General features: G+C 41.6%; 21 protein-coding genes and 1 non-coding gene across 22 annotated transcripts; 11 read left to right on the top strand and 11 right to left on the bottom strand.

The window, feature by feature from the left end:
• Positions 1-24: 24 nt before the first annotated feature.
• Positions 25-1,743, bottom strand: EHEL_100600 (replication factor A protein 1; the record flags this gene model as incomplete). The annotated part of the gene is made up of 1 exon (XM_003888085.1): positions 25-1,743. The coding sequence occupies one exon, from the start codon at positions 1,741-1,743 to the stop codon at positions 25-27; it is 1,719 nt and encodes a 572-aa protein (XP_003888134.1).
• Positions 1,744-1,844: 101 nt separating this feature from the next.
• On the top strand, positions 1,845-3,182 carry EHEL_100590 (phosphoinositide 3-kinase; the record flags this gene model as incomplete). The annotated part of the gene is made up of 1 exon (XM_003888084.1): positions 1,845-3,182. One exon carries the CDS (start codon positions 1,845-1,847, stop codon positions 3,180-3,182), a length of 1,338 nt encoding a protein of 445 aa, XP_003888133.1.
• A 22-nt stretch (positions 3,183-3,204) lies between these two features.
• EHEL_100580 (putative TFIIF-interacting CTD phosphatase) lies at positions 3,205-4,134 on the top strand (the record flags this gene model as incomplete). Its single annotated transcript, XM_003888083.1, has 1 exon — positions 3,205-4,134. One exon carries the CDS (start codon positions 3,205-3,207, stop codon positions 4,132-4,134), a length of 930 nt encoding a protein of 309 aa, XP_003888132.1.
• Positions 4,135-4,252: 118 nt separating this feature from the next.
• EHEL_100570 (AGC serine/threonine kinase) lies at positions 4,253-5,263 on the top strand (the record flags this gene model as incomplete). Its single annotated transcript, XM_003888082.1, has 1 exon — positions 4,253-5,263. The coding sequence occupies one exon, from the start codon at positions 4,253-4,255 to the stop codon at positions 5,261-5,263; it is 1,011 nt and encodes a 336-aa protein (XP_003888131.1).
• Positions 5,264-5,311: 48 nt separating this feature from the next.
• Positions 5,312-6,022, bottom strand: EHEL_100560 (putative short chain dehydrogenase; the record flags this gene model as incomplete). The annotated part of the gene is made up of 1 exon (XM_003888081.1): positions 5,312-6,022. One exon carries the CDS (start codon positions 6,020-6,022, stop codon positions 5,312-5,314), a length of 711 nt encoding a protein of 236 aa, XP_003888130.1.
• A 40-nt stretch (positions 6,023-6,062) lies between these two features.
• EHEL_100550 (20S proteasome subunit alpha) lies at positions 6,063-6,767 on the top strand (the record flags this gene model as incomplete). The annotated part of the gene is made up of 1 exon (XM_003888080.1): positions 6,063-6,767. One exon carries the CDS (start codon positions 6,063-6,065, stop codon positions 6,765-6,767), a length of 705 nt encoding a protein of 234 aa, XP_003888129.1.
• Positions 6,768-7,029: 262 nt separating this feature from the next.
• EHEL_100540 (ATP/ADP translocase) lies at positions 7,030-8,688 on the top strand (the record flags this gene model as incomplete). Its single annotated transcript, XM_003888079.1, has 1 exon — positions 7,030-8,688. The coding sequence occupies one exon, from the start codon at positions 7,030-7,032 to the stop codon at positions 8,686-8,688; it is 1,659 nt and encodes a 552-aa protein (XP_003888128.1).
• Positions 8,689-8,800: 112 nt separating this feature from the next.
• On the bottom strand, positions 8,801-9,736 carry EHEL_100530 (uracil-DNA glycosylase; the record flags this gene model as incomplete). The annotated part of the gene is made up of 1 exon (XM_003888078.2): positions 8,801-9,736. One exon carries the CDS (start codon positions 9,734-9,736, stop codon positions 8,801-8,803), a length of 936 nt encoding a protein of 311 aa, XP_003888127.2.
• A 284-nt stretch (positions 9,737-10,020) lies between these two features.
• Positions 10,021-11,652, top strand: EHEL_100520 (ATP/ADP translocase; the record flags this gene model as incomplete). The annotated part of the gene is made up of 1 exon (XM_003888077.1): positions 10,021-11,652. The coding sequence occupies one exon, from the start codon at positions 10,021-10,023 to the stop codon at positions 11,650-11,652; it is 1,632 nt and encodes a 543-aa protein (XP_003888126.1).
• A 207-nt stretch (positions 11,653-11,859) lies between these two features.
• On the top strand, positions 11,860-13,008 carry EHEL_100510 (3-hydroxy-3-methylglutaryl CoA synthase; the record flags this gene model as incomplete). The annotated part of the gene is made up of 1 exon (XM_003888076.1): positions 11,860-13,008. The coding sequence occupies one exon, from the start codon at positions 11,860-11,862 to the stop codon at positions 13,006-13,008; it is 1,149 nt and encodes a 382-aa protein (XP_003888125.1).
• A 56-nt stretch (positions 13,009-13,064) lies between these two features.
• On the top strand, positions 13,065-16,244 carry EHEL_100500 (uncharacterized protein; the record flags this gene model as incomplete). Its single annotated transcript, XM_003888075.1, has 1 exon — positions 13,065-16,244. One exon carries the CDS (start codon positions 13,065-13,067, stop codon positions 16,242-16,244), a length of 3,180 nt encoding a protein of 1,059 aa, XP_003888124.1.
• Positions 16,245-16,322: 78 nt separating this feature from the next.
• EHEL_100490 (uncharacterized protein) lies at positions 16,323-17,108 on the bottom strand (the record flags this gene model as incomplete). Its single annotated transcript, XM_003888074.1, has 1 exon — positions 16,323-17,108. The coding sequence occupies one exon, from the start codon at positions 17,106-17,108 to the stop codon at positions 16,323-16,325; it is 786 nt and encodes a 261-aa protein (XP_003888123.1).
• Positions 17,109-17,154: 46 nt separating this feature from the next.
• On the bottom strand, positions 17,155-17,622 carry EHEL_100480 (fragile histidine family hydrolase; the record flags this gene model as incomplete). The annotated part of the gene is made up of 1 exon (XM_003888073.1): positions 17,155-17,622. The coding sequence occupies one exon, from the start codon at positions 17,620-17,622 to the stop codon at positions 17,155-17,157; it is 468 nt and encodes a 155-aa protein (XP_003888122.1).
• Positions 17,623-17,737: 115 nt separating this feature from the next.
• On the bottom strand, positions 17,738-17,808 carry EHEL_100470. The gene has a single exon. It is a non-coding gene; the product is annotated as a tRNA-Pro (tRNA).
• Positions 17,809-17,896: 88 nt separating this feature from the next.
• EHEL_100460 (uncharacterized protein) lies at positions 17,897-19,801 on the bottom strand (the record flags this gene model as incomplete). Its single annotated transcript, XM_003888072.2, has 1 exon — positions 17,897-19,801. One exon carries the CDS (start codon positions 19,799-19,801, stop codon positions 17,897-17,899), a length of 1,905 nt encoding a protein of 634 aa, XP_003888121.2.
• A 215-nt stretch (positions 19,802-20,016) lies between these two features.
• EHEL_100450 (ATP-dependent rRNA helicase) lies at positions 20,017-21,216 on the bottom strand (the record flags this gene model as incomplete). The annotated part of the gene is made up of 1 exon (XM_003888071.1): positions 20,017-21,216. The coding sequence occupies one exon, from the start codon at positions 21,214-21,216 to the stop codon at positions 20,017-20,019; it is 1,200 nt and encodes a 399-aa protein (XP_003888120.1).
• Positions 21,217-21,297: 81 nt separating this feature from the next.
• Positions 21,298-21,708, bottom strand: EHEL_100440 (uncharacterized protein; the record flags this gene model as incomplete). The annotated part of the gene is made up of 1 exon (XM_003888070.1): positions 21,298-21,708. One exon carries the CDS (start codon positions 21,706-21,708, stop codon positions 21,298-21,300), a length of 411 nt encoding a protein of 136 aa, XP_003888119.1.
• Positions 21,709-21,871: 163 nt separating this feature from the next.
• On the top strand, positions 21,872-23,494 carry EHEL_100430 (ATP/ADP translocase; the record flags this gene model as incomplete). The annotated part of the gene is made up of 1 exon (XM_003888069.1): positions 21,872-23,494. The coding sequence occupies one exon, from the start codon at positions 21,872-21,874 to the stop codon at positions 23,492-23,494; it is 1,623 nt and encodes a 540-aa protein (XP_003888118.1).
• Positions 23,495-23,602: 108 nt separating this feature from the next.
• EHEL_100420 (26S proteasome regulatory complex subunit RPN10/PSMD4) lies at positions 23,603-24,229 on the top strand (the record flags this gene model as incomplete). The annotated part of the gene is made up of 1 exon (XM_003888068.1): positions 23,603-24,229. The coding sequence occupies one exon, from the start codon at positions 23,603-23,605 to the stop codon at positions 24,227-24,229; it is 627 nt and encodes a 208-aa protein (XP_003888117.1).
• Positions 24,230-24,270: 41 nt separating this feature from the next.
• EHEL_100410 (40S ribosomal protein S23) lies at positions 24,271-24,693 on the bottom strand (the record flags this gene model as incomplete). The annotated part of the gene is made up of 1 exon (XM_003888067.1): positions 24,271-24,693. One exon carries the CDS (start codon positions 24,691-24,693, stop codon positions 24,271-24,273), a length of 423 nt encoding a protein of 140 aa, XP_003888116.1.
• A 63-nt stretch (positions 24,694-24,756) lies between these two features.
• On the top strand, positions 24,757-26,295 carry EHEL_100400 (uncharacterized protein; the record flags this gene model as incomplete). Its single annotated transcript, XM_003888066.1, has 1 exon — positions 24,757-26,295. One exon carries the CDS (start codon positions 24,757-24,759, stop codon positions 26,293-26,295), a length of 1,539 nt encoding a protein of 512 aa, XP_003888115.1.
• Positions 26,292-27,140, bottom strand: EHEL_100390 (mRNA capping enzyme; the record flags this gene model as incomplete). The annotated part of the gene is made up of 1 exon (XM_003888065.1): positions 26,292-27,140. The coding sequence occupies one exon, from the start codon at positions 27,138-27,140 to the stop codon at positions 26,292-26,294; it is 849 nt and encodes a 282-aa protein (XP_003888114.1).
• Between the last annotated feature and the right edge of the window lie 4 nt (positions 27,141-27,144).

Below are 27,144 nucleotides of genomic sequence, written 5' to 3'. Positions count from 1 at the left end.
CTCCAACATGATTTTATTTTCATACTATGCCTTCTCAATCACATCGAGAAGCCTCTTTGACTCCTTCAAAATATCCAAGGCACTCACGCTCAATCCACTGTACCTCATTCTAAGCTCATCGTTATAGTTATCCTGCTTCGACTTGATTCTGAACAAACATTCTCTGAAGCACATCCTCCTAATTAGTGCCTGTAGCTCAGCAGGAGACTCCTCGCTCATCTCTTTCATCTCCTTAGCAGATATTCCGAAGAATCCCGTTGCAGCCTCGTCAAAGAGACTCACCCATATCTGCCCAGTAAAGTCTCCAAGATGCATTGTGACCATGTACCTGTAGTTACAATCCTCGTATGTCATGTTGCATCTCTCGCACCTGTAGTTTCCACCCTCCTCTATCATGACCTTCTTATTGCATCCCTCGCCTTTGCATGACGCATACCATAGAGCATCTTCCTTTAAGAACATTACAGTCCCTTGGATGGTCGAATAGGCCAGCTCATTTTCCTTGACTTCCTGTACTAGCCTCCTTTTTTCTTCTTTTCGCGGGAGAGTCACCTGCATGTTCTTTCCAATCGACTGATACCATCCAGCAAGCTCGTGTGCTTCAGAAATATCGGGATTTACCACAACCTGCGACCCTCCTGTGGTTGATATCGAGATCCCATTAAATTCGCTGACCTTGATAGACTTCAGCCCAATAACTACCCCCTCCTCGATATCGATCTCAGCCTTCTGCCCCCACAGGGTTAATCTTACACTCCCGCTTTCATCAACAAGAACAACATCTCTCTTAAGAAGCTCGTTTTGCGTGCTTCTGACCATCACGGTCGAAGGGCCATATGCTTCCTTAACAACTCCAATTACATCGCAGTAGGCACTTCCAAGCGATATATCAGAGATTTTAGTAAAATTGAAAAAGTATCGAGGCGATCCATCATCGGCTGCACACCTAACCTCAGAATTCTTGTCCAAAATTATTTCATAATCAAACGGGTTTGTGGAGTACTGCTTGTTTGCCATCTTTACTGTCCCCTTTGTGACAGTGTACACTTTCCCAACCTCCACTATCGGAAAAAATATATCAACACAATCAGAAAAGCATATTATCTTCACTTGCGCAGTCCCATCTGAAAGCTCAAAGTTGAATACTTTTCCTTCGCCTTTCTGGTTAGTGAATCTTCTTATATCGCCCTTCACCACTACCCTTCCCTTTATAACCCACTTGTTGTGGAACGGATTCAGCATGTTTATTGCTGTAAATTCCCCATCGCAATTGGAATCCCTCTTTACTCTTTTTTTATCTTCCTCATCAGCCTGCTTCCAATGCTGCTGATTTACTTCTACTCGTTTTAGATTCCCGGGGCTGGGTTGGTTGTCGCTGAAAGACGCATTGCCGGTGCTTATGTTTACGGGCTTTCCTATCTCGACATTACAGTCCTCATACTCCTGAATCTCCTGGATGTATATGTATACACTGCCGTCTTTTGACCTTACGCTGAATCTTCCAGGCCTGATCAGGCTATATTTACTCACAAGCCCCTTCTCAAAGTGAGGTGTGAGCTCACTGGAGAAAATCCCCTTCATGTAGTTCACACCGTCAGACAGATTGACTCGATATCTTTGCTTATCTCCAATAGCGACAGATAACTTTCCTAGAGATGTGATCTGGAGGATTGGACTCTTGTACAGCGGATTGCTGGTCTGGCTGTTGTAAAGAGCTTCGACTGTTCCCGGCTCAAGTTTCATGGGGGACTTAGGCCAATAATTGAAATAGTCGTACCCAACGGATATTGTTTCAGATACTGATATATACTAAAGGTACCAAAACACTCTGGAAATACAAAGCAATGAGAGAACGGCGTTGCAACACTTTCAGACCCAAAATGGAGGAAGAACGTGTCTCTTCGTTTGCTGAAAGCGTCTCAAAGCTTTTGGAAGGCAAGGATAAGGAGACAGAAAATATGGCTGCAAGATATTTGTGCTTGCAGGAAGTAGACAGCTTATACATGTACTTTCCTTCTTTTGAAGGGGCAGATCTAGAAGGAAAGCTGTCTGCCGATCACCAGATAAGTAGGTTCTGGAAGACTAGGTTTGAACTTCGCGAGGGATGTGCCAGAACAAGGGACAGGTATGAAGACGTTGTAGACAGCTTCTTAGTGCTTGATGCTAAATATGGAATGCTGGGAATGCTGGAGGAGCAAATGGCCCTGATTGATGAGATAAGAAGAATTTATGGCATGACGTCGCACAAATCGTCAAGGAAAAGAAAAGTAAGAGAATATAAGCTGCATGGTACGTTGTGCCTTCATCCAAGGATAAGGAGCACAAAATACACTTCGCTGTTCGACCCAAGAGTGGTAGTGAAAGAAATAGTCTTCGAAGAAATTAAGATATTCCCATCATCAACGTTTCCAATTCTTGTGCCTATGGATACGGATAAGGGCATTTCTCGGATCATATACAAGAAGGGGGATGACCTTACTAAAGACCTATTTGTGCTTGAAACAATAAGGTACATATCAAGATTGATAGGAATGGACCTGGTTACATATAAAGTTATACCGCTGAGTAGAGAGGAAGGGATTGTAGAGGTGGTGGATGGAACAGACTTTACAAAAATCAGAAAAAGAGGAGATCTGGAACGATATATAGAAGAAGAGGAGTGCTCTGGCGGTGTCCAGGGTCCCGAAAAGAAAAAGGTGTTTGTAGACACTGTCTGTGGGTACTCAGTTGCGTGTTATGTAATGGGAGTTGGAGACAGAAACCCGGGTAATATGATGATTTCCAGGGATGGAAGGTTCTTTCATGTTGATTTCAGCTATGTGTTTGGCAATGATCCGAAGTATATCTCACCTAGAATAACGATTGCAAGTCCCATATGCGATTATCTAGCAAATGACGAGATGGCCTACCAGAACTTTCTTGCAAAGTCACAGGAGGTATTTCTCCAGATAAGGAGGTCGTCGAAAAAGATCTTTGTGTTGTGGTGTATTCTGGCCCGGAACAAGATATTTCAACTTGACCTCGACAAGACCATTTCGTTTGCAAGAGCTAGGCTAAAGCTGGAGATGACCGAAAAAGAGGCATTGAGGCATTTTGAAAGGGAAATCAAAGGCGCCGTTGGGAGCTTCAAGACGTCCTTGGTGCATTTCATGAATAGAGTGGGGATACTCTTCAGAAGATGATTGTGAAGGTTACAAGCCCTTGATGGCGTTAAAGAAGTTTCTTCAGGAACTCAAGAGTAAAATGGAAGAACGAAGGTTTCCTTACATAACATCATCGATCTTGTCTCTGGGGGCGGCAGTAGCCATTCTTGGAAGGCCAGATGGTTCGAAGGACCAGAGTATCGTAGGGTATATTAGACGGTTCAAGAAAAAAGTATACAGCTTTGCAAGAGAAAAAGACACGGGTATCCCCATTCTACCGCCACAGGAGCAGCCTAAACCAACCATTATATTTGATTGCGAGGATTTTCTTGTGAAAAAGAAGTTTTCGTTTTTTAGCTTTGATTTCCTGGTGACCAAAAGAGCATTTACAGATCTCTTTCTTTTCCACTCTGCCCATCTATACGAGCTAGTCCATGCCTCAGAATCACCAGTCAGCTTTAGTAGACATCTACTGCATAGAATAGATCCCTATGGGTGCATCTCCTACAAGGTCTATTGTAAAGATAAGAAAATGTTTAGCAGCAAGCACCTAAACAGGCCCCTGGAAAAAGTTGTGGTAATTTCAACAAGGGAGGACGAGTACCATGAGGACTTTGACGACAACATTCTGAAGCTCGATAAATGGCCAGGAAGCCCTGAAAGAGGGCTGTTGGACCTTCTGAACTTTCTCCACAACCTTTACTTTACCAGAATAGAAGATTTTAGGGGCACGTTAAAATCGTATCTTGGAAAGGACTTTTACAGTGCTTACGAAAGAGTTCAAAAGAAAATATTTGTACAAAGAAATCTCTTCTCTTGGAATGTAGAGAAAAGATATAGAGAAAGGATCAACCGGATCGATGAGAAGAGGCAAAAAGACTTTGAGAGGGCAAAGGAGATAATGGACAGGGATCTTCAGGGCAAAGATGTGAAGGAGGAAGGCTCTATCCTTGGATATGTATTTGGTTTGGGCATTAAGGCACTTATTTAGGAGCGTTAAAGTATAAAATAAAAATCTTTATTTTCTGGAGACTCAGGGCCCTGAGGATGTCCATAGGCCAGCTTTCCAAATCCTAATATCTTCAAAATCGACATACATACCCATCAAAATGATAGAAAAGGAGGATATAATGTGCATTGAAAAGACAGGTCTTGGACCGTTTTGGGAAGAGTTTCTTGTGTTTATAGAGGTTGGGAAAAGCGTTGGGAGACTCTATAGCCTTCGTGTAATGAAGAAAAAGAAGATAATAGACTACGGTGAGTGCGACATGGTACATAACGAGTATTACGTCAGATCTCGGATAAGACATCCTTTTCTCATCAACACCATATGCGGATTTCAGGACTATGAGCATCTGTTCCTGGTTTCTGAGCAATCCCAAAACCACCTTTCTAGCCTGATCAGTTCCGAGGGGAGATTTTCAGCAAAAGTGTCTAGGTTCTATATGGCAGAAATACTTCTGGCAATACAACATCTACATTCGAAGGGGCTCACCTATGGATTTCTATCTCCAAAGAACATGATGATAGGAGATGACGGACATATAAAACTGAAATACGACTTTTTGAACAAGATAGACTGTGTGGTTGGGGATATTGAGCATAACATAGAGTATGCATCGATGGATTATGCAGACAATGGAGAGCTAGAGCCGGTATCAGACTACTGGTCCATGGGGATAGTGTTATACCACATGCTTGGAGGCATAACACCATTTGCAGCACCAGATATGGACTCTGTCATTGCAAGAATTAGGATGAATAGGATTAGATTTCCGGAGTTCTTTGACAAGCATGCCAGAGACTTGATATCAAAGCTGCTGGTTGCATCTCCTAGAAACAGGCTTGGATATGTGGAAGAAGATGCAGAGGCTATCAGAAAGCATCCATTTTTTGAGGGGATAAGCTGGGAGGATGTCCTGAAGAAAAGGACAAAACCTCCGTTTCTGTTCAACATCACAAGAAAGGAGCACACCTCAAAGTCAGCAAGCCTCAGGATTCTCTACACAACAGATTACCTTCCTGATCAAAAGGATGGATATGGACAAACATTCAGAGGATATGGGGCCATATATTCTCCAGACACTCATAGAAAAATATGGAGGTACGGCTATATTTGACTTTAAAGCTTTTACAGTGGCCGTTGGTGTATTGAATGAAAACACAGTTTACTTATTCTTTTTTTCTGGGCTGTAAAATACTCTCTTCACAAGGCTGGAAAGAGCATCTTGAACAAACATAGGAACCATCTTTGATAGCAAGGTAATGGGCTTGAATATCCAGGGTACAAAGTCCTCTCTAACACCGTTTTCTATGTCATTCAAAAGCCTCACAGCCACATAGTTTGCATCGAGTGTCCAGACGTCTCTGACTTCTCTGAACAATGAGGTGTTTATCTTGTAAGGATAGATGATCATTGTGTCTTTTCCTTCTCTCCTCAGCGATTGGTTCAGTGTGTGGATGAATGACTTGGATGCACAGTACATGGAGTATCCTGGGAGGCCTTGCTGTGACAGTATGGAGTTCACAAAAACAAACTTCTTGTACCTAGTGTTCTTGAGCAGCCATAGGTGTAGCTCCACATTCAACTTCAGCATGTCCACCACCTCAGTGTACTCCATGTCGTCAAATGTCTTGTTTCCAACACTTGTTCCAAGATTGGATATTACAATGTCGAATGGAATTGCAATATCGGGCTTTTCCCTTAGGAGATCTATTTGGTAATACCTTATGTTTTCATGGTCAAAGGACTGGGGAGACCTTCCGATCACATGAACGTAGGAGCCCCTTTTTGCAAGCTCCTTTACAATCTCTAGGCCAAGGCCTCTACTCCCGCCAGTGACACAAACGGCTTTCCCAGCAAGGTTTATTTTGCTCATGATAAGGTCTATAGAATTATGAAATATATGGAATCCCTAAATGACAACACAGGAGGAGATTTCAAACATCTTCAATAGTGATGGGAAATTGCTGCAAATCGAGTATGGCTTGGAGGCGGTGAACAATGCCCTGCCTGTTGTGACTGTTAAATCTAAGAGCATGATAGTCTGCGCATCGAAGAAAGCCCCCCGCGACAAGCTTGAGGAATCGGACTCCACAAGCTTCTACAAGGTGTCTGAGAAGTGCTACGTGGCGATTACCGGGCTTCCTGGAGACATTGACTATGTTGTGAAGAGGATCAAGATGGTTGCAAACAGGAAGACCTTCTCATTTGGAACGGAGGTGACGCCCGATATCCTGTGCAGGTCTTTTGCAGATAAGATCCAGAAGCTTATTCAGAGCTCTGAAGAAAGGTCGGCTGCATTCAATGCATCAATATTTGGCTTCGATGGAGAGAAAGCAACTATCTATCAAACAGATATGTCAGGGATTTCGTATCCTTGCTATGGAACTGCGGCAGGAGAAAGGCATGGAAAGATGACTAAGTTTATTGAAAAGAGCTATCGTAGGGACATAGAGGACAAAGAACTCTTCGAGATAGCCATTGGGGCGCTGCTTGAATCCATTGGGGCAGACACTGGATGCTCTGAAATTGAGGTGGGGTACTTGAGAGCAGGAAAAGATCTATGCTACTTGTCTGCAAAAGAAATTGATAAGATTCTACAGGACATAGCGGAGAAATAAAGCGTTTCTTGTAATATTTGAATTCTGCATGTTTGATTTGGAAGAGATAGGCCTAGTATGGCATATTAGATAGATGGCCGTAAATTTTGCTAGATGGTGTAATGTACAATTTGCTAGTATGGGGAAACTGTGGTTACGCAATGGAAAGGGATGCGCGGCTTTTAGGAGCATCCTCTATTTTAATGGAGCCCAGAGGAGAGTTGCTAGGGTCTGCAAATTTTTACACCCCTATATAAAAAAAGAAAATCTCACCCCCAAAGGAATGAGTGAAGTTGGATCTTCTGTTTCAGTAGACGGGAATAGACCTCTTCTTACAGAGGATGAGGTTGAGGCACAAGCAAATTCGTCCACAGTGTGGCCACTAAGCAGAATTAGAATAGCAAGGTGCGAATGGAAGCTTTGGATTTCCTTGGCATTTATTTTTGGAGCTTCGGCCTACATATACTCGTTCTCAAGAGTGATGAAGGATTCCTTTGTCCTATCTCGGCAACTACCAGTTGCCATTTCATTTCTCAAGACATGCTTTGTTCTTCCCATGTCCATTCTAGCTACGGGTGTTGTGCAAAAGCTTCTAATGACCAGGACGATATCGAAGGTCTTTGACTACACATTGCTTGCATTTGCGCTTTTGTACACCCTAACGGGGGCTGTGCTTCTTCCGTTTTCAAGGAGCATCCAACCAGAGTTTTACTTTTCAAGAGACATCTTTGCAGATGAAAAGATGGCATACAAAGGATTTGAATTTCTCTTTGCGATTTTCCTGATATTTAACGAATGGACAACAAGTTTTATCTATGTATGTGCAGAATTATTTGGATCTTTGGTTGTGCAGTTCATGTTCCTCTCGTTTGCAAACGAGGCGCTTACTGTCAGACAGTCGACCAGAATGGTGCCACTGTTTTATGTTATTTCGAACATTCTTCTCCTTCTGTCATCGGAGTCAACGTCATTCTATTCAAGGAAGGTAAAAGAGTGGGACTATGCCACTACAAGCTGGGTCACAAACTCCTTCTTTGTTATATTTGGAGTCATGATAGCCATCACATACTTGGTGAAGAAATACGCAGAAAACACTATTCTTAAGAAGCAGCTGTTTATAAGGACCGAGGGAGTTAAGAAGAAGGGCAAGAAGTCTTCTGCTGGGTTCTCTGAAAGTCTGAAGCTTATGGCACAGTCTAAGTTCCTGGTTGCCATGGTCCTAAATGCTCTTTTCTACTATGCAGGTACAAATCTCATTGAGTCTTCATGGAAGAACGGCATAAGCGTTGCTGCAGATGCCTATAACATGGAGAAGAGAGCATACTCTGCCTCCATTGTGTCTGGAGAGCAGCGGGTTGTAGGTGCCCTAGTTGCAATAATATTGCTGACACCCATATCTACCCTTGTTCAGACACACGGATGGATAACTATGGCCATTGTACCGCCACTGGTTACATTAGTGTCTTCTGTAGTGATATTTGGATCGGCTTTCTTCAACTATCCAAACTATCCGGCTGGAAGAACAAGTGTGATTCTTTCATCTCTAGTCAAAGGATATACCCCGAACTTCTATCTGGAATGCAATATAGGGATTTACTGCGTAAGCGGAATGAAAATAGCCAAATATGCCTTCTACGACATTTCAAAAGAGGCGATTTCACTTCAAATTGATCCGCTATACAGGCCTAAGCTGAAGGCTGTCTATGATGGGCTTTGTGGGAAGCTTGGAAAGTCAATAGGGTCTCTCTATGCAATGTTTTGGTCTTTGATGGGATACAACGATGTAAGGGCTGCAGCACCCATTACTCTGGGTATGTGGCTGATAATATCGCCTGTCTGGATACTCTCGGTTCTATATCTAAACCGAAAATACAACCAATCTATTCAGACTTCATCTCCAATTGATCTTGATCTTTTCTCCGGGAAGAAAGATCTTGAATAAATTAATTAGTCTATCTTGCTATTGCTAGCCTCCCTGAAGCTTCCTTATGCCACACCCTGCCTTACCACTAGAATGAATTGAAAAGCTTACTTTATTTATTCAATTCTCGGTCCTATACCTGCCATTCGATAGGAGACTTGCCGTGATCCTTAAGATACTTATTGGCCTTGGAAAAATGCTTGCACCCAAAAAAATGGTTGGAACTGAGAGGGCTTGGATGCCCGCAAGCTAGTACCAAGTGCCTGTTCCTGTTGATGAACTTGCCCTTTGCCTGTGCATGCCTTCCCCACAACATAAATACAACATTAGTACACTTTTCATTTATAGTTTGGAGAATCCTACTTGTGAATTCTCTCCACCCAATCCCTGCATGAGAGTTTGGTCTGTTCTTTGTAACAGTAAGAACATCATTCAACAGCAGCACGCCTCTCTTGGCCCACTTGGACAGGTCTCCATGTGAGGGAATTTCAAATCCTTCGATATCAGAGTTTATCTCCAAGTATATGTTCTTGAGGCTAGGCGGAACAGGCACGCCCATGGGAACAGAGAAAGATAGTCCCATCGCTTGATTGTCGTTGTGGTAGGGATCCTGGCCCATTATAACAACCTTTGTAGCCTCCAACGGGAAGAAGCTCGAAAAAGTAAATATCTTGTCGATCGGTGGCAAATGATTTCTGTTCTCATGGAGAAACCTCTTGATTCCCCTGAAATAATCCTTTCCAAATTCATGTCTTAGATGGCTTCTCCATCTTGGATCAATCTTCTCTTCTAGCCTGCAATATTCACACGGCTTAGCACATCCTTCACAAACCCAATCTGACTCCTGGGATTTACTCGCCACCGCAGCCGTTACGATCTTCTTTTTGGAAAACATGTCATCCAGGCTCATCTGTCTTTTTCCAATCCCATCCTTACTGTTGAAAACAGAAGAGGTTTTCCCAGGCCCATTCCCCTTGCACTCCTCCGTGTTTGATAGATTTTCATTGATGCAAATGCCCTGCACCTCTTTTTGTTGCTCCACTGTCATTTTGTAGGATAGGTATTTCATAAATTTAAATGGCTTTGCCTTCTGGGTATAAGCACACAAGCTGTAAATTTAACAGTATTCTTAGAAGCTCATGGTCTTGCCTTGTAAATGCACTGTAGAGGTGGGTAGAAGGCCAGCTACAAATGAAATCGTTAAAACTGTCATCCTTATTCAAAAGACAAATTAAATTACCACGTATGTAATTCCGGAGAAACGGCCCTTCCCTTATAAAAATATAAGTCCCGTTCTTTATCAGCAGTTTTCTGTTTTTAATCAATTTTTATCACCAACTTGCACAACCCTAAATGAGCGTACTTCAGCCGCTGGAGTTCCCTAAGGATTCTTGCCTTTTCAAAACAGAAGAGGAGTTGGAAGAAGAGGTCTACAAGAAGACCGGCATTTTCAAGCACATAAGAATAGCGAAAAATGAATGGTCCAGAGTCTTGCACTTATCATTTCTGTTTGGAGCCATAACAGTTGTTCATACAGTGATGGGAAATCTAAGAGAAATGGTACTCATGGGGAGGCAGGACCCTATGTCCATGTTTTTCATCAAGTCGATCTTTCTTCCGCCGTGCTCTTTGTTTTTTGTTTGGGCAATCCAGCGGGGATTGAACTTCTTTACGCCGTCCAAAATGTTCGACATCACTTTAATACTATTTTCTGCATGCTACATCCTCTTTGGACTAGTCATGTGGCCGTTTAAATCATACATACAAAAGGACTTCTATTGGGCAAGAGACATCTTTGGGGATGGAAAAATGGAGTCGCTTAGAATTCACTTCTTGTATCCTGTGTTCCTTGTTTTCAACGAGTGGACGTCTTCATTCCTCTTTCTGTGCTCAGAAATGTGGGGCGCCTTGGTAGTGTCCTATTTCTTCAACCTTTTTACCAACGAGGTGTCGACAAGAAGGCAGTCCCAGAGGTACATATCGGTTTACAACATATCAAATGCCATATCGATTTTCATCTCGGCGATTTTCACGCTGATATTTAACAGGTGGAGAGATAGTGTTGTCTTCGAGACGAAAGAGTCGGGATTTCGGGTACTAGTACTGGCGTTGGCCTTTACTGTTCTTGGCGTTCTGGGACTGAAGAAGTATATAGAGAGAAAAATCCTTCCTATACCTGTATTTCTCATCAAAAAGACAAAGGCGCCGGATGAAGACAAAAGGGAGATTAAGATGAAGGAAGTCGGCAAGGCCTTATCTCGATCAAAGCTACTACTGGCGATATCTTTGAATGTGCTGCTTTACGGAGTATCCTCTACACTGGTAGAGGCAACATTTAAGAGCGGGGTAGCTGCAGGAGCCAAATACACGAATAACTCAAAAGAAACATTCTCGAACTTTTATAATGGGATAGAACAGATAATAATTGCCATATCTTTATTGATTGTTGTCAACACCCCATATTCTGCACTGATCAAAAAAGGTGGATGGAAGTACGTGGCATCTCTCCCCATAATAGTGGTTGTGTTCTCATTCTTCTCTGTGTTCCTGGTTGCTTTCTACAATGTAGGAGCGTGTGGCGGAGGAAATGTGCTATTTAAGTCACTCTTCAAAGGCTGGGAGCCAATGTTCTTTCTCGAAAACACTCTTGGGCTTGTGACGAATGCATTTCTGAAGATAGGGAAGTATCTTGGGGCTGATGCCTCGAAGGAAGCCATTTCCATGCAGATAGATCCCTTATACAGAGCAAAGTACAAGGCAGTCTATGATGGGCTCTGTGGAAAGCTTGGGAAGTCCTTGGGGTCTGTGATGTGTACAGTGATGACTGGAATATGGGATATAACAGACATCCGTATGGTCTCGAGTGTATCAGGAATCCTGGTTGCCATTATAATTATATTGTGGCTCTACGTCCTAAAATACCTAAGCAGAAAATTCCAGACGGCAGTGGAAAATAATGCCTACATTGAATTAGACGAGTTCTAAGGGAATATGCTTGGGCTCTACCTGCCGGGCATATAAAGTATGAGTTGGAGGTGGAGCCCATACAAAGTTTATGAAATTTCTTGCTACCTTATTAAAATATTTCATAGCAAATCCTTATTGGCCTATCAGCCCTTTTCAATTGCCATTCCTTGGACAAGGATAATGGAAGAAAACCTTGATGAAATACATGATGTTTTTACCCTGGAGATGCCTGCAAAGAATATGCTCGGAATTATTGGACTTGAATATCAGCTTCCCTCTCTCTACATCAATCAGGAAGAGGTTGCCAACAACATTGATTTTGAGGTTGATAAGATAAAAATAGGATTAGGACTAGAGCAGATGGGAGTCCCATCTAGAAGAGAAGATGCCATTTCGCTTGCACTGAATGCCGTAAGTAGGCTGATAAAAAAGTACAAGATCAATCCTCTAGACGTTGGGAGGTTGGAGGTTGGCACGGAAAGCAATCCTGACGGATCCAAATCCATTAAGTCGTATCTCACGGATCTGTTTCCAGGAAATACTTCCATATGTGGCTGTGACAGCGTGCATGCTTGCTACAGCGGAACAAATGCATTGCTGAATGCGGTTGCATGGATGGAATCGCCTTTGTGGGACGGAAGACTGGCGATTGTTGTTGCCACTGATGTAGCAATGTATAAAGACAAGAACTGCCAGCCAACTGGCGGGGCCGGTGCAGTTGCGATTCTGCTGGGCCCAAACTGCATCTACAGAATTGTTCCATCGAGCATCATCCATTACTTTACAAACCAGTTTGACTTTATGAAGCCCAAGGGCCTCCATCCATTCCCGATTGTCAAAGGAAAAGAGTCAATAGAAAACTACAGGACTGCATTTGAAGTATGCTATGAGGAATTCAAGAAGAAAGTAGGTGGCATGGAGACATTTGATTATATTGCACTCCATTCTCCATATACAAGGCTTCCAGAAAAGATATGTGTCGCAAACCACATAGACAGAAAGAAGTTTTTAAAGTCTTTAGAAGCATCGAGGAAAAACGGGAATGCATACTCAGCCTCTTTATATCTGTCGCTGATCTCTCTGCTTGATGGGCATGATGGGGAAATTGGAGAGAAAATCCTTCTATTCTCATATGGATCTGGGACATCCAGCTCGATGTTTTGTCTGGAAAGGGTTTCAAAAGGGTGCATGGTCACCGGATTTAAAGAAAGGCTGTCTGAAAGAAAAAAGATATCGTACCAGGAGTTTATAAAGCTTGTCGAGGATCCTGTGCCACAGGACAACTACGAGCCCCAAGAGAAAGTATATTCTCCTGGATACTATCTAAAGAGGATAGACTCTTTTGGAAGATATTATGAGTGCTTAACGGAATAAATTCTTTTCCTCGGGCAAGCTCTAAACGGTGTTATTATTTTATATGGAAAACCCTCATGTCACTGAAAGACCAGCTATTGAAGCTCAAGAAATGCAGAAGGGCCATCCATTCGGGACATAAGGGAAGAGTGAGATTTGGAGACACAGAGGATATGGATGATGAGATGATTCTTGATCTTGTTCCGATTCAGACTCCATACACGGGGGCTAGGAGCCTATCTTTTGATCGACAGAGGCAAACGGAGGAAAAGGAAGAAAGATTTAACAGGAAGTTTTCGAAATTCCTAAAGGAACTAGTGAGGCATGGAAACACGAACGACATCGAATACTTGTTCGACTATCTTGTGAGGAGATACCAATGTGACACATTCAACTCAAAAGAGATGATTTTTTTCCTGCTTCCATTCACAAAATACTACGAGCATGTTTTGCACCTGAGCAGAATATCCGACTTCAACTACTTTTCTGTGCAGCCGACATACTCATACCAATTCATCGGAAATCTCTGCCTGAGGGAAAAGTACTTTTTCGACTTTTTTGTGGAGTACTTTGAGCACTTCAAGTACATACGGGAGTTCTGCCTTAATGTGCTTGGATATGTAATCTCCGGGATGAAAAATGCAGACAAGGATTTTTCGATGCAATTCTTTGAGATAATATCTCACCTAGTTAGGTTAGAGGAAAATGATACAGCGGTAAAAGTCTTTTTTGATATAAGAGACCATGTTGAAGAAGTCATTGATGAGTTTGTTGAGTTACTCGAGCCGCATTTCAGTAAGGAATATCTCATATCAAGAAGGCCCAAAAATGTGGAACATAAGATAAGCATTCCGCGCGAGGAAGCTGTACTTTTCAGAAATATGTATGACAGCGAGGATGACAGAAGGATTCTGGGAGATAGTAGTAGATACAAGAACTACGTTATATGGTTGCATAGAGAAGGTCTGGCCTTGAAGTCGTTCAGTGAACCGGAATTCGAAGCCTTGAAAGTTCTGTGTGGAATTGAAGATAAAAGGATCGATGGAGACATCTCTATCTATGCTAATCTGTTCAAGGAGTTGAGAGACAGGAGAGGGCTTATTGAGCTATTGAACTATAGCTTTCGCGAGGACATTCTCGCACTTACTCCGTACATGGGGGATGATGACAAGGCATATCTATCACAGCTGTCACCACGGTTATGGGAAAGTGTGATAACCGAGAACAACTATGCTATGGTTCTGACGAACATGCCAAGAAGAGCCATCAAAGAGGATTTAAGGAAGATTATGAAAGTTTGCTTAGGATATGTAAAGTACGAAGGATCTGTGTTTACGGAGTACCTGGATGAGAATGTACTTTTTGCGCTAATGGAAGAGTGCCTAGAGGATATCCCTGCAAAAAATATTATCGACACAGCCAGGTTTATGGGCATAGATTTAACATCCATAATTGTTGAGAAGGGATTTTATACCAATCCAATATATCTGAACCATCTCTCTGAAGAGCCAAGAAGCTTGAAAGTAGAAATGAGTAGAAAGATATTCGAAGACATTATGAAACTCCCTTCAAAAGCATGTATAGATGCACTGTGTAGATATGTGCGTCAAATAGATGACAGAAAGCTTATAAATGATGTCTTGGGATGTCTAATAGAGAAAGGATTCTCCAATCCATCATTCTACTCTGCGCTGGCATCCCACATAGAAGTACTGAGTGAGGAAAACTGCGAAAGGATTTTAGATCTAAGGGGATTCTCAAAGGAAAATCATTGCATTGTGGATAGGCTGTACAGGTATCGGGAAAGTGTGGCTGCTGAATGTCTTGCAGAAAAACATTACGATGCCCTCCTGTTTTTATGTAAAGGATACGGGTTCTCTAAAGTTCTTGGAAATAGAAGTGATGAGAATATGATAGACTTCATTGAGGTGCTGTCGAAGCAGAATTTACCTCTAGAGGAAGCGGAGGAGTTCATCCGCTATTCTTTCTCTCTGATCAAATTTGGAGGAGAGAGAATAGTCAAAGCATTGTTTCAAGATAGATATGTCCCACACCTTATCAAGTGCAGCATGCTGAGGGAGTGGAAAACGATAAAAGCCATGGCAATCGAGTTGATTGTCGAACACAATCAGCACAGGCAATTCTGCTTTGATTACTTCCTTGATAACTACCATGACTTCAAGAACGATTTTGACCTTCTGGACGTGATTGCAAGAGACGGAATTACCATAGATTATGGGAAGCTTTTAGAAGTCCTGAAGGGCTCTGAGAGTTATTTCAAAAGTAGTTTTTCGGACATTCTTTTGAGAAACCTTTCATTCGATTCCCTGAGATTTGTACCTGTGATTGTTCCAAGCATGATAGAGCACAAGAAGGAATCTGTTAGAATACTCTTTAAGGAGCATGGGAACATCATGAGTCCTTATGTTAAAGACATTCTTCTAAAATTCCCGGAGATAGAAGAATGTATGTTTGAGATCGATTCTCGGCATCTTCTTATAGGATCCATAAAGGCATACACAGACGCACCGAACGATCATCATCTTGACTTCATGTGTAGGGCACTTGATTTATCAGACACATCGTTATCTTTGCCTATACTTAAGAGAGTTGCGGGGTTCCTTGACGCAAATGTCTCAAGAGTAAAAGATAAACTCTTTACAAAGTTCTTCGGAACCTATCTAAAAGCATGTCCTGAGGCAGACGAAAGCATCCGGTCTCTTTTAAAGACACTCTATGAAAGTAATAGAGACGTCTTTTTCGAGGTATCTAAGGTATCTCTTCCCCTGTGCTACAAAATCTTCAGGCCATATGCAGACTTTATGATCGGAATGGTCAAAGAAAAAGACAGAAATGCAATAACGTTTATAACTGAATATTTACATTGGGATCTGGAATATTGTATTCCTCACCGAAAATTGTTCGAGATGCTTTTTGGGTTCTATTGTAACGAGCCCGACATTCTGTATGCAAAATGCATCAGTAGTATTCTCAGACACAATCCAAAAGAAATTGAAGATGCTAACGACCTAATACTCAGTAAGATGAAAGGAGACAAGGCTGTCATGATTTTGGAGCTACTTCAGGTATTATACCAGAAGGTGCACCACTTTAAGAAATGCCTTGTAAAAAGCTCGCCATACTTTGCTTTGGTTGTGGACAGCACAAGAAAAGATATCTCAAGCGCTGCTAGGAAGTTGCTTAATATAATTGAAAGAAAGCACAATAAGGGTGGATATCAACTACTCCAACTATAATTTTCGGCCTCACCTCCAAATGGTGACTGCAGGGAACAGATGATTCCAAGCAACTGATTTAATAATAAATCAAAGGTACTAGCCTCTATTTTTCTCCACAAGCGAGATCTTATATCCCAGTGCGGTTGTTCCAACCATGCCCGACATCACGATATCATATGTTATTTTTGAGTAGAATTCATTTATATTCTCGTTTTTCTCAATTGGCTTTTCTGTTTCCTTGATGCCTACCTTCATTGCCTTTCTCTTGACCAAGGCCTTATTTTCAACAGTCATCACCATTGCTTTGTAGAAATGTCTGATCTCATATCTTCTTTGGTTTACCTCAAGAAGAAGAACAGGAGTGTTCCGGAAGTAAAAGTCTAGATAGGAGTATGCCAAAGCCTCATGGGTACATCCTTGCAGAAGAACCTCATTATAAAATAGTTTCCTGACGGAGGAGTTGTTCTTTCTACAGCATCTGGGGAGGTCTGAATCATTTATGAGGAGAAAAAAGTCGGAGAGAAGCAATCCCCCCTTTCTTGGTCGGGGTGAAAGATCCAGCATCGTTTTGAACTCACAATTGTGGCATGACCAGCAGTCTATCAGCTCCTCCCATCCCTCTTGAGGTAGTCTGTTCAACGACTTATGAATCACTTCATTTCCATGCAAACATCTAAATGCATTTGGAAGTGTACTTTCTTCCTCAAGATCTTCCGACCACAAGAGGCTGTTTTCTGATACATTGACAGCAGCAACCTTCACCCTCTCTTGGCTCTCCATATAAAGAAAGTCAAGGTCCATATGGTCCTTGAATGTGTTCAAGACTTCGTCATTCATTAGATACAAAAAACCTTTTCTAGTGTCTGGTGGTAGTTCCAGCATCCATGGGCAGAGGTAAAAAATTGCTTTATTAATGTGAAAAGATGCGTCACTCGAAAGTCTTTTGGTAATACAAGCCCTCTTCGTCAAATGCTTTTCCAATTATTTCCTTAAGCTCCTCAGCCTCTCTTTTCATCTCGTCATATTTCCTTGCAGGCCTGCCCACAGAATCTAAGGCCCCTTTTTCATATATTTCATCATTTCTCTTGAGATCTCCGGATACTCTCGGGACTATGTGGATGTGAACATGGAATACTGTCTGCCCGGCACAGGGTCCATCCTGGACACCCAGTGTAAATCCATCACACAAGCCTTTGAGTCCTTTCATCGCAATCCTTGCAGTGTTGAACAAGTCGAATGTCTCCTCACTTGTCAATTCGTATATCCTTTGCTTCTTGGATATGGGAGATACCAGTATGTGTAAGGGGAGGAACGGCCTAAGGTTTGTGAAAACAAATGAATGCCGTGTTCTCACTATCACGTGGTCATAAGGAATTGTGTTGTCTCCGAATTCCATTTGCCAGGGTAATAAGGGACACAAAAATCCTCAAAGCTTGGATGTCTGTTTTATAGGCACATAAGACGAGTAGCAACAAGCAAAAGAATAGACTTGTAACAAAAGCAAAATCTCTGGGCGCCACCGAGAATCGAACTCGGGTCACATGCACCCGAAGCACGTATCGTACCACTGGACCATGGCGCCTCTCACCTTAAAGTTCATTCCAGCCAATCACCTTTGAAACCTATAATCCAACCCTGCATAAACTAGTAAGAATATTTTATTATTAAAACTAATCGCTAAATGTATATGAATTTCGATATTCTATTTTTTGAGCTTTCATCTCTCTTTCTAATATATTTACAATTTCAACTCTTCTATCATGTTTCTTCTTGATATCTTGGAAGTTGGTCTGATGTTGAATGGCAAAAACAATTTTGACATTGTCTCCTTCCGCCTTAAATTCCCGAATATAAATTTCTCCAGAAAATGACTTTGTGGACTCGGAAATTGCCTTTGTAATTCCGTCCTTGAGCTTAAGAGCTGTATCAAACGAGGTCATCTTGCTCACCAGAATCCCAACCTCCGAGAACTGCTTTCCTGATCTCCTTATGTTATGGATTTTTGTCCTGAATAGGGTAGACGTCGGTATAAACACCTGTCTTCCATTCACTCCGGTAAATGTTGAAGACAACAGATCAACAGAGGACACATAAAGCTCCTCTCCATCTATCACAACTCTATCTCCACAATCGTAAGGATGATTTACCAGAAGAAATATAAAGCAGTTGTATATCTCCTTGATAGTATCGGAAAATATCCAACTGAAAGTGACTATAGATGGAAGGATAGTTGCAAGTATTCCCGAGTAGTTAATTCCTAAAAGAATCATTACTAGTATAGCTCCAAAGTACATGGCAATTGCAACCAATATTATGTCCAGCTTGTTGATGACAATGTCCCTAGACTGAAGCGTTCTTGATATATCCGTTCTCTCCTTATACAAAGCAACAGCCTTGGCCTTAAGGTCTTCAAATGTTATTGGAGGAGGGTTGTTCTTTTCCTTAGTTTCCGAACTTTCTGCTAGGTATGCATACACCTCATCGTGGTTGTCTGGAAAGAATTTCTCCAGGTCCTGATATATAATCGATCGAACCTCCAGAAACCCAAATATAGACTCTGCAACGGTCTCTGCACCCTTCATCGAATTCAGTTTCAGGTCGTTATACTTCAGGTAGAATCCTGGATCAAACTCCGGCTGAATAGTCTCTGCAAGCTCCTTTCTCTCACTAGGACTTGCTTCTGAGATCGCCGCTAGTTTTTTGAATACAAACGTTTTATAATTAATATCCCATATTCTGTTTCTGTACTCCTTCCTCCTTATCTCGGAAATCATAAAGCACATGAAAAACTTCTCTATAAACACCACAGATATAAATACCGAGTACATAAGTATCATGGTAATGATTTTGTACTTATAGCTCCCGTCATTTTGCCCGAAGCTATACGGCTGAGAGGTGATAGACGCAGAAAAAAAGACTAGAAGTGCTATGAGAGATTGCTTCCAGCACCAGGATGTTGAATTTATCACCTGGATAATCTCTATAGCGTATTCGTCAAGCTCGTAGTTGAAGAGGTTTAGAACCCAAATTATGATATAAAGAATATTGCTGGCGAATAAAGAGACTGCCACGTAGATAACATAGCACATTGATATGAAGAGGTTAATCCGAAAGAACAAGTATGTCGGACCCGTCCCTGTATTCTGAATAACCTGAACTGGAAGGTATATTGCATCTTCTCCATTCTCTAGGAATGCAAGAATTATAGGAAACATCATGAATAAAATCACCACAATGGTTATCTCTATGAGCCTTCGGGCAGTTTCAGGAATATAGCTGAATCTGCTATGCAGATAACTATCTATGTTCCAAAACGAAAGCTCCTCCTCTTCAAATACTTTCGCTTTTGTAAACATTATCTCCTCCTGAGGCTCAACAGGAGGGGCGTCTACAGCATTGTTGGCAATGATATCATCAATTACGCCGTCATCTTTCTTCTCTTCTTTTTTCTTTTCCCCTTCCACCTTTTCTTCCTGTGACGATTCCTTCTTCTCTTCTTCCTTTCCGTCTTTACTGCCCTCCTTCTTCTCTTCTTGTGGTACTTCCTTTTTTGGGTCAGTACCTCCTGGTGGCATTACAGCTGAGTTCTAATCCAAGTAAATACTTTCAACATCTGCAAGCTCTGACATACTGATACTTGTGTCTGATGTGGTTTCATTTCTGTTTTAGCTTTCTCAGTTTTTGTAAAGAAATAACCATCTCTGTCCACTCAACACTTTTCAAGAATCAAAGATTTGTGGATTGCAGGAATACTTCTAGACGTTCATGGTTTAATAAGTCATATGCATTGCTATCTTCTATTGCTTCTTTTTTCTTCTTTGAGAATCTCCTGTGCAGATTCAATGGCCTCCTCAATCTTCCTGTACGTCGATTTGAAGTCCTTTTTTATGTGCCCGAACTCCTCTAGGCTTTTCTTTAGTGCAAACTCAACTCTCTGGAGTTGCTCAATGTCGTACTGGGTCACAAGTGTGATGGCGGTTCCAGACCTCCCTGCCCTTGCTGTCCTTCCAACACGATGGACATAATCCTTTCCACTCTTCGGAACATCAAAGTTTATTACAAGATCTACATGACTTATGTCCAATCCTCTACTTCCAACATCGGTGCAAACAAGAATGCTGAACTTGTTCTCCTTGAACATTCTCATGGTCTCCTCCCTTTTCTCCTGAATAAGCTCTCCATGCAATGCTTCTGAGTGAAATCCAAGCCTACTTAGTGCTAGAGACATTACTCGGGCAGTTACACACATAGACACAAACACAATCACAGATACTCCCGGATTCATTTCAAGCAACTCAACCAGTGCAGAATTCTTCCATTTCATGGCTATAAATAGGTAGTACTCCTTCAGAGTAGGAACAGTTTCATACTTCTCTACAACACGGATGGTCTTGGGACTTCTTAATATCGAATTGGACAGCTTGGATATCTCGTCGGACATTGTTGCCGTAAAAAGGAGAGTCTGTCTTTTCTCTCTTAGACTTCGAATAATCGTTTCCAAGTCTTCTACAAAGTCCTGCTCAAAAAATCTATCCGCCTCGTCAAGAACAAGCTTTCTTACTCTTTCTATTTTGAATGACTTTGTTTTCAGAATGTGCTCGGCAATTCTCCCCGGCGTCCCAACAATAACATGCGGATGCTTAGAAAGTTGGTTCGCCTGAACATTGAAGCTAGTTCCACCCACCAGCAGGCAGACCCGGAGCCCTGTATTTTCAAACATGCTAAAGCACTCGGCTATTTGGGAGGATAGCTCTCTTGTAGGTGCAATAACTAGGCAATAAAAGGATCTGTTTTTCGACAATAGACATGAAACTATCGGGAGAACAAATGCAAGGGTCTTCCCAGATCCAGTTTGGGAAACCGCAATGATATCACTTCCACCAACAATCGCAGGAATCACCTGCTCTTGGATTTCTGTGGGCTCTGCAATGCCATTCTCTTCACATACCTCTATCAAAGACTTATCAACTCTGAGCTCGTCAAATTTCATTTCAGACTATAGAATCAAGGCTACAGTTTGCAAAAATTTTATTTTCAAGTGCGGCAGGGCCCTTTTCTAGGCAAACATGTGTCAGAAAAAACCCTCTTCGTTCTTTTCCTCCGTAAGCTCGTCTTCATCTTCATAGAAATTATCCACATAGTCATTTTCAATTTCGCCGCTATTCTCAATCTCTTCTGACACGGTAATCTCCTCTTCAGCCGAGCTTTCAATCTCTCCAATGTCCTCCATCTTCTTTTCTCTCCTTTCTCCAAATATTCTTGAAATCTCCGGCGGCATCAGCTCTCCATCCACTATCTCTTTTATCATGTCTTCAGAGAGGCGGCTTTTGAAATATCTGTCGGAGTATCTCTCAATCTCATTTTCAGTTTCCAAGTTTAGTGAATTCTGCCTTATGTGCTGCTTTATAATCTTTTCCCACTCAATAATTCGTTCGTGACTCAAATCGTGCTCAATCCTGAGGCTCTTCCACTCGCCACCCATGATCTGGGATTGCGAAGGTGGAATTTAATTCTCTTCGAGTGTGCCATGGCCGAGCTCAATTTAAACTTGAAGAACTCCTTGTCTTAACATAAATATGTCGCATAGAGAATCAATCAAGTTTAACAACAAACCCATTTAATTTTCTCAAGGCCAATACCCCGAAATGTCGGAAAATGAACGCATTGATGAAACAGACCGGAGAGACAGCACACTTAAAAACGGAGGGCGCACTGCTTATGTTCACACAAGAATAATTAAGAAACTAAAATCTATCAATAGCGATACTAAGTTCACCTTGTTATTTGGCATGCTTTATGGCCTACTTTCATACATAGATGCATTCCTATATATTCTAGGCGATATGGTCATGATGAATAGCCAAATACCTAGCTCAATATTATTCATAAAGTCTGTGTTGGTCTTACCGGTGACATTCTTTTTCATCGTTATTGTGCAGAAAGGGCTAAAATTCCTTAGCCAACCAAGAATGCTCGAAGTTATCCTTATCATCTTATCCATGTTTTTTTTATTTTTTGGGTTTGTGATTTGGCCCTATCGCGGGAGACTTCAACCGGACTTTTTCTGGTCAAGAGACATATTTAGTGATGGAAAAATGAAGGCTAGACATATGGACTTTTTCTTCCCAATATTCCTCGTCTTTAGCGAATGGTCCTCGACCATACTCTATCTTGTAGCAGAGCTGTGGGGGTCCTTAATAATTTCCTTCATGTTCTTCTCAAGAGCAATTCACCAGTGCACAGAGGCCCAAGTAAAGAAGTTTTTGCCCACAGTGTCTCTGATATCAGGGATTGTCATGCTGTCCTCGGGCTTGCTTACAAAGAGTCTAAACAGTTACAGGGACGGGCTTCCATATCACCTAAAGGAAAGGCTATTCTCTTACGTATTTGTTGCAACTTCAATGCTTACAGTAGTGACTGCAATGACAAGCTTCTTTATAGACAAGGTTACTACAAAAGAAGATTCGGACTACGAAGGCAAAAAGGTACAGAATGCCCGCAAGATGGGGTTTGTTAAATCATTAGGAATAATGAAGAGATCTAGGTTCCTTATGGCAATGACCGAAACGGTGGTGGCATCTTCTGTATGTTCCAACATATTTGAAGCAACGTACAGAGGAGGAATAATACTTGGGGCAGCACAAGCATCTTCGCCTAGGTCCTCATACATGAACAAACTAAATGCCATGGCACAGATAATAACTTCTGTCTTTCTGCTTGTGATGTTCTTTAGGCCAGCAACTCATCTTATAGAGAGAAGAGGGTGGATTTCGGTGGCAATAGTTGCACCTGCCGTCGCCATTATCGCATTACTCTTATTTTTCCCTATGGTCTTCTTCAACAACATCGCCGAGGACGATCAAGTTCTTCCCAGAGAAGGGTATATGGGAAGTTTTGTCCTTGAAAACTATGCTGGGATGTTTTTGACAACGGTCATAAGAATATCCAAGTACTGCTTCTTCGACGTTGCAAAGGAAGCAGCTTCCATAAGAGTAAGCCCCATTCACAGGCATTCCTTCAGAGGAATACATGACGGACTGGGAATAAACATTGGAAAGACAATAGGCTCTGTATATTGCACCCTAATAACAGTTGTCTTTGATGTCAGGGATGTTAGAAACATGGTTTCTATATCTACTGTGTTTGTAGGTGTGTTTTGTATAATATGGATAAGATCTGTTTTTTACATAAGCAGAAAGTACAGAGAATCTATTGAAAGAAATGACTTCATTAATGTAGAACTGGCAGAATGCCGAGACAATCAATAAATTGCAGTTTATGGCTGATATATCGAGCAAGATGTCCTGTTTGAATCTGCTTTCCAGGCGTCTTTCCAAGGCTTTCGCCCTAAATTCGCGGAACGAGGCACCCCCAGAATGCCTGAGACTATTGTTGTATTGTTTGATAATGGAATGGCTTCTCAGAATCAAGACTATCTCCCAAGTAGGTTTATGGTGCAAAAGGAAACGGTGGAGTCTCTTATATCAAGAAAGTTCGAAGACAACCAGGAAAATACAGTAGGAATAATTCCTCTAGTTCAAGCACAGTCCAATGATATAATCACGCCAACAAAGCAGAGGTCCTACATAAAGACCTTCCTCAACGAAATAAAGCTGGAAAGAAATGGAGACATTATGAGGTGTCTTTCTCAGTCCCTTTATATTTTCAACCAGAAGGATTCTCCAGGATGCATGCTAGTGATTTTTCTTGGCTCTGAACCTCAGGAAACAGAAAAAGATGAACTGTTTGCAAGGATATATCAACTTCTAACATTCGGGATCATGGTAAAGATGGTTTTCTTTGGCGAGGCTATGGAAATGGCAGAAGCTTACAAAAAGATCGACTTCACAAATTTCTCATGTATAGTGGTTAATCCTAACGAGGAGTTTGTCGATCGGGTCTTGCCGTTTGTAACCGGAGGTGAGCTTCTCGAGGAAGACGACCCGGAATTGGCAGAGGCCATCAGGCTGTCCCTTGAGGAACAGAAGAAGCAGCAAAAATAAACTCTTTTGATATGGAAGAAAACAGCCATTAGACTTTAATATTACCTTGAAGGCTTCTCCTTCTTCCCTGTAAATATAGCGTGCAGAGACACGTTTTGCACCTTGCATACTTTGAATCTAATTCCAGGAATATCTCCAAAACTTCTCCCCTTCTTACCAAATCCTTCTACAGTCACTTCGTCATTGCTCTCAATGTATGTGACTGACCCGTCATAAGGGACAAATGCAGTTATCCTCTTTCCAGTTGCAATTAGCTGGCATCTAACAGCCTTTCTTATGGCAGAGTTTGGCTGTTTGGCCTCCACACCAATTTTCTCCAATACGATTGCCTTTGCCTGAGGAGCCCTTCCGAGTACACTGTGCTTGTATTTTGTTCCAAGTGCCCGCTTCCTGTAGGTGGTGTCTGCCAATCTCTTGGCCTTCCTGCTCTTTATCAGATTGTTGGCAGAAAACAGCCCTGACATGTGGGGGACACCATTTGTTTTTTTCTAATGCAAGGTGATAAAATTTTTCTATAGTCCATAGCTATGGACACAGAGGTCTACCAAACAAAGGGCCCAGGAAAAGATTTCAATGCCACAGACGTGATAAACAAGACATATGCCAACTCCACCGAGTATGATCTGAACGATGCATTAATATTTCTGACAAAGGTGATAAATAAAACAAAGGTCAAAAACAAGCAGCTCGTAAAGCAGCACTTCGGGAAATTTGTGCAGTGCAGAGCGGTTCTGGAGGAGATTTGGATAGACATCAAACAAAAGGGATATGACAAAGAGTTTACCTCTGATCTCGAAAGCAATATTAAGGTGATTGAGGAGAAGTTCAGAGCCATTACCTCTGGAATATCTGATGATAATAGGGGCGAGGTTAGCGAGGGCAGGAGAGAGTACTACATCAAGAAATATGGCCTTCTGTTCAATGTGAAATCCAGCCTAAGAATAAACATCCACAATCTTGAGCGGTTTGTCGATATATACAGGGGTGCAATGAAGATGTATGAAGAGTTAAAGAACTCTGCATATGTGCAAAAGATCTGGAATTCCATCCACGATGAAAGGTGCGAGTTCCTGGAAATCCTATATAAAAACATCCAAAGGCCTAGATGCTCTTTCCATGAGGCACTCTATTACTTTGATCTATACTTTCAGGTTTGCGAGCATAAGTCTGAGCATAAGATTATGAATACTCTGCTAGTCAATTTTAAAGAAAATAGCGTAAAAAGCTTGGAGTTGTCTTACCTAAATGAGCAGGAATGCCTGAAAGAAATAACTAGGCATTACCTGAAGATCATGGGGAGAGTCAATGGGAAAATCCAAATCCAGGGAACCAATCATTACTTTCAATGCATTGAGAAGATTCTGTATGGAAAGGGACTACTCTTTGCTAAGATCTGGATAAGGAAACTAAAGCAAAATATCAAGATCGTTCAATTTTGCACTGACGCAAAAATGGCCTATCTCTCCTATCTCAAAAATGTAAAAACTAGGGTGATTGATAACGAGTTCGGGAAGATACCTGCAGTGACAATAGATACATTTGAAAATGCGATGAGGCATTTGGAGAATATCTTCTGCTCTTTTACCGATATTACCTCTAAAGAAGAAAAGAGCTATCTTAAGAACAAGGCTTTAGAATATGTAGGCAGGTGCTATGAATCAGTGGAACTAAGGAAATTCTCTGACCTCGAGACCGTGATAAAAAGTATCTATGGAATAAGGCATCTGTTGGGGTCGCCTGAGTCTGAAGATGTTAAAGACCTATACAAAATGATAAACAACTACATGGAAAACCATGCCACAAAAGTAGTTGGAGTTGTAAAAGAAATGATCGAAAGAAGAGCACCCGATGAGCAAGTTCTCATGGAAATTGTAAGAATCATAGAGGAGATGCCAATGGAGTATTTGCGCATAATAAAACGCATGAGGCCATTGCTAGAAGGCCGCCCTGTAGTTATCCATTACTTATCTAACATCCTCGGAACTGAACCGCCAAGAGTATCCAATGACCTTAGAAAGAAAATAGACGGGATTCGTGATCAATTCGAGTTTTTATTAGACACTTAGTCTTCGCTTTTGTCTAGCTTCTGAAAGACCATGATTTCATAGGTTCCAACAACTTCCGCCTCTTCTTTCCCCAGCCGTCTAACTCTCATCCGTCTAAGTAGTTCTTGGTTCCTTTTGCTTTCTTCCTCAAAAAAGTCAATAAACCCTTTCCTTTCAACCAGCACAATCCCAAGCTTCTTAAACCCATCAATCATCTTTATGAAATCAACAAGGTACTCCACGCAGTTGTTTACGGAATCCACCAGTGTGAATCGATATTCTCTGATGCTTTCAATTGGATCATTCTCCTCCTTATCAATTTCTATTTTATAGAAGTCGTTTGACATTCTGCCTTGCCTGTATCTATCAAGGATAACTTCCTTGGAAGGAACTGTTATGATAAAATACCCCCTGGGCTTCAAATGCTCCGCAACGTTTCTCAAAGAAATGTCCAAGGACTCATCGCTCGAAAAGGCATAATGAAAGCTAAACTGTGAAGACACTATTTCGAACATTTTCCCAAGTGAAATGTGCTGATTATATACATCCTGTGCCTTAAATGAAACCTTGAACCTTCTCTTCATATTTTCTGCTCTGGCACAGGCATCTCTTATAGACACTTCTGCAATGTCAATCCCATAGTACTCGTCGATCCCTGCTCTTTCATATTTCAATAGATCTCCTCCCTTACCGCATCCAAGATCTAAAACAGAATCTCCTTTCTTTGTATACAATCTTATAAGGCAAGCCTTAATGAAATTATTTGCGTTCCTAATATTTATAGCCCTGCTTCTCTGCCTAACTTCTCTCCCTTTCTCTTTGATGCTGTTATAGTGCTTTCTGATCTCTTCTTTGTTATTCTCCATGGAT

Source organism: Encephalitozoon hellem, chromosome X, assembly GCF_000277815.2.
Source record: "Encephalitozoon hellem ATCC 50504 chromosome X, complete sequence".
In the NCBI taxonomy this organism is placed as follows: domain Eukaryota; kingdom Fungi; phylum Microsporidia; family Unikaryonidae; genus Encephalitozoon; species Encephalitozoon hellem.
Note: the sequence above shows the minus strand (reverse complement) of the source record. Positions and strands in the feature narration are given on the sequence as shown.